The sequence below is a fragment of the Rhinoderma darwinii genome, chromosome 1 (genome assembly GCF_050947455.1).
Source record: "Rhinoderma darwinii isolate aRhiDar2 chromosome 1, aRhiDar2.hap1, whole genome shotgun sequence".
Classification (NCBI taxonomy): Eukaryota; Metazoa; Chordata; class Amphibia; order Anura; family Rhinodermatidae; genus Rhinoderma; species Rhinoderma darwinii.
The window spans coordinates 235776790-235779354 of NC_134687.1; the positions used below are offsets into that span (position 1 = coordinate 235776790).

Here is a 2565-nt window from a genome sequence, read left to right on the forward strand (position 1 = left end):
AAGTAATAAAGATTGATGATGTTTGCTGCCTATTATGTAACTGGTGATCTCCACAGTGCAGGGACAAGGGAGCTGCCGGATAGTTGGCTCCAACAATTATATATTTTAAGAGCGATGGAAATTGGCCCAAAAAATAGATCATTAATACTACAATCACAGAAAAATTTTGCAGAAATGTTTGTGTGTCAATACAAAACTTCAATTATGGCAAACTATCCTTTCATTTATTGCATTTTTAGATTAATATTCCAATATTAAATAAATAAATATAAGATATTTCCCCCCAATCAATTTTTGCTATATATGCAACTGATCTAAACCGGCCTGCAGAGGAACGCGTCACCACGGTTACGTAAGTATCAAACTTTTTTTCTACATGCATTATTCCGCAGCGGACATTCTGGCTAAAAAAAAACTGCACCACAATTTGGTACGGTTTTTCGGCCGGAATTCCCTACAGCACCCAGAGTGGATACGCTGTGTGCTTTTACGCAGCGTATCCGCCCTGTGCGAACATAGCCTAAGCGTACATGCAGCAAATTTGTTGTAGAAACTTCTGCAAACCCCATTTAGATGAATAGGACAGTTGCAGAAATTTCAGCAACTAATCTGCTGCATGTGATTGTAAACATACCCCTATAGTATTCACAAAATGAGCAAACAAATTGGAAATTTGGCTTAAAAAATTTATTCAATAGAAATATGGCATACGATTAGAAAAAAGACAAACAAAACAGGATATATATTGCTGCATGAACAGAAGGATATTGCACTAGGTTGTTTTTCTTGAGTTTCCCTCGTATTTCTGCTTTCTAATAATGAAAAGAATAAATTATAAAATAAACTTCCAATGAACCGTGTCTATTTTATAGTTTTATGTACGACACATACAGTATTTTTGAATGGAATCATAGAGGGTATAGAAAAATATATTAATGTAGTTGTAAATGTTTACTAAAGTATTATTTCCCTATGAGCCCATACATAGTGTTACAAAGTGATCCCCAAGAGCAGATCACATGAAAATATCTAGTACGGTAACATAAAAAAAACAGCATGATCAAGTTATCACTTCAAGGCATAAAAAACATATAAAAATATAATTGTGTACATGTTAATTCACATGCTCCTTCATCTGGAATTACATAGTAGGGGACAACACAGGTCTACTACAGTAGATCAGAGTCACAAGGTAGAGAACTTAGTTGGCTGGCAGGTCTACCATATCTTCCAGGGTGCTCTCCAGCGGTCACATCCATGGGGTTGGTGTAAGACCTAGGACTGGAAACCACAGAACTGGCGTTCTTCCCATGCTGGTAGTTGTCATTCCCTATGCTGTATCCAATCCTATTGGTAGGATAGTCATTGTTCTGGATGCTGTAGACATGGCTGACGGGTTTTTCCTGGTAGGGGGTCTGCTTTTTGCTGTAGTACTTGGCAGAAGTAGGTTTTCCCCTGTTCTTTATGCATTTCTTACAGGGTGGCACGAAGCAGAGCATTAGCGAGAACCCACTTATGATCTCCAGGCAGCTGCCCAGGTAGCCGAGAACCAGAGCGTATCCAACATAAGTGAATAGTTGACCGTCTGATGGCATGTTGTACATCTGGTTGTTGTACCAGGCGATGGGTATAAAGCTGAGGATTCCGGAGATGAAGATCACCATACCACCAAATGCTGACATTAGGAAGTTCGGTACATCCTCCCAGCAGCGTACACCCCAGGAGGCCAAAGCGATGCCCAGGCTAGTGACTACCAGAGAGCTGATCATTAATGCCCGGGCAACCTGCACCACCAGTTGGCTGAAGTATGCAACGTTCGCCTGTCCACATTGCTTGTTCTGATTGGTGGTTGTCTCCTGGCAAATATCCCAAATGCCCTGACTCAGCACTACATCCGTGGGTCGGTCAGTCAAAGAACTAAGGGTCCGCCAGGCTGGTGCCACAGTAGAGGTGAGGTTTAGCACCAGCCCACAGGGGGCAAGCACCATGCCAATGATCATCACAGTGGGGGTCCGCATAGTGGAGGCTTCTCTTTCCAAACCAATGCAGATGGAGTGTTACTGTGAGTGTTGGGTGGATAGTCGATCCTTGAGTAAAGCTATCCAGCAACAGTCTGCAGTGCAATGTATGAGAGAAGACACAAGGAATGATGTGTAATGCACACCTGAGATTAATCTGGGAGGATTATAATCCACACGATCCCTGCGATCTAGGCACAAAGCAGCATAAATAGACTCAGCCTAGGTTCCAGCTTGTATAGCGGGCATCATGAAGACCAGAGTGCCCCATCCAATGCTGCTCTGGACTGCTCGACGACCCTCCGTTTAGTTTCTTTTTTCAGTTTGCGACTGTGAAGTTCCCTTTAATGCAGTGAAACTGGCTTGACAGAAACTGCGCTGTGTGTTGAAGCAGGAAGAAGGGCGGGGCCACCGGGCGCGAGAGTCCTGGACAGGTATTCTGAGGGGCGGGGCTTGTACATAGCGTGTGATTGACAGCTCGATCTCAATCTAATCAGTGACCACTCATGGATTCATTGACACTGGTCATTATGGCTGGATTCACACA

The 2565-nt window shown here is 43.1% G+C and overlaps 1 protein-coding gene across 1 annotated transcript; it reads right to left on the reverse strand.

Moving 5' to 3' along the window:
- Positions 1-749: 749 nt before the first annotated feature.
- CLDN23 (claudin 23) lies at positions 750-2275 on the reverse strand. Its single transcript, XM_075849999.1, has one exon. The coding sequence runs from the start codon at positions 2016-2018 to the stop codon at positions 1170-1172; it is 849 nt and encodes a 282-aa protein (XP_075706114.1). The 5' UTR covers positions 2019-2275; the 3' UTR covers positions 750-1169.
- Positions 2276-2565: the final 290 nt, after the last annotated feature.

What these genes read in the sequence shown, in the direction of transcription:
- CLDN23 (XM_075849999.1), bottom strand. Translation starts at nt 2,018, where the DNA reads ATGCGGACCCCCACTGTGATGATCATTGGCATGGTGCTTGCCCCCTGT.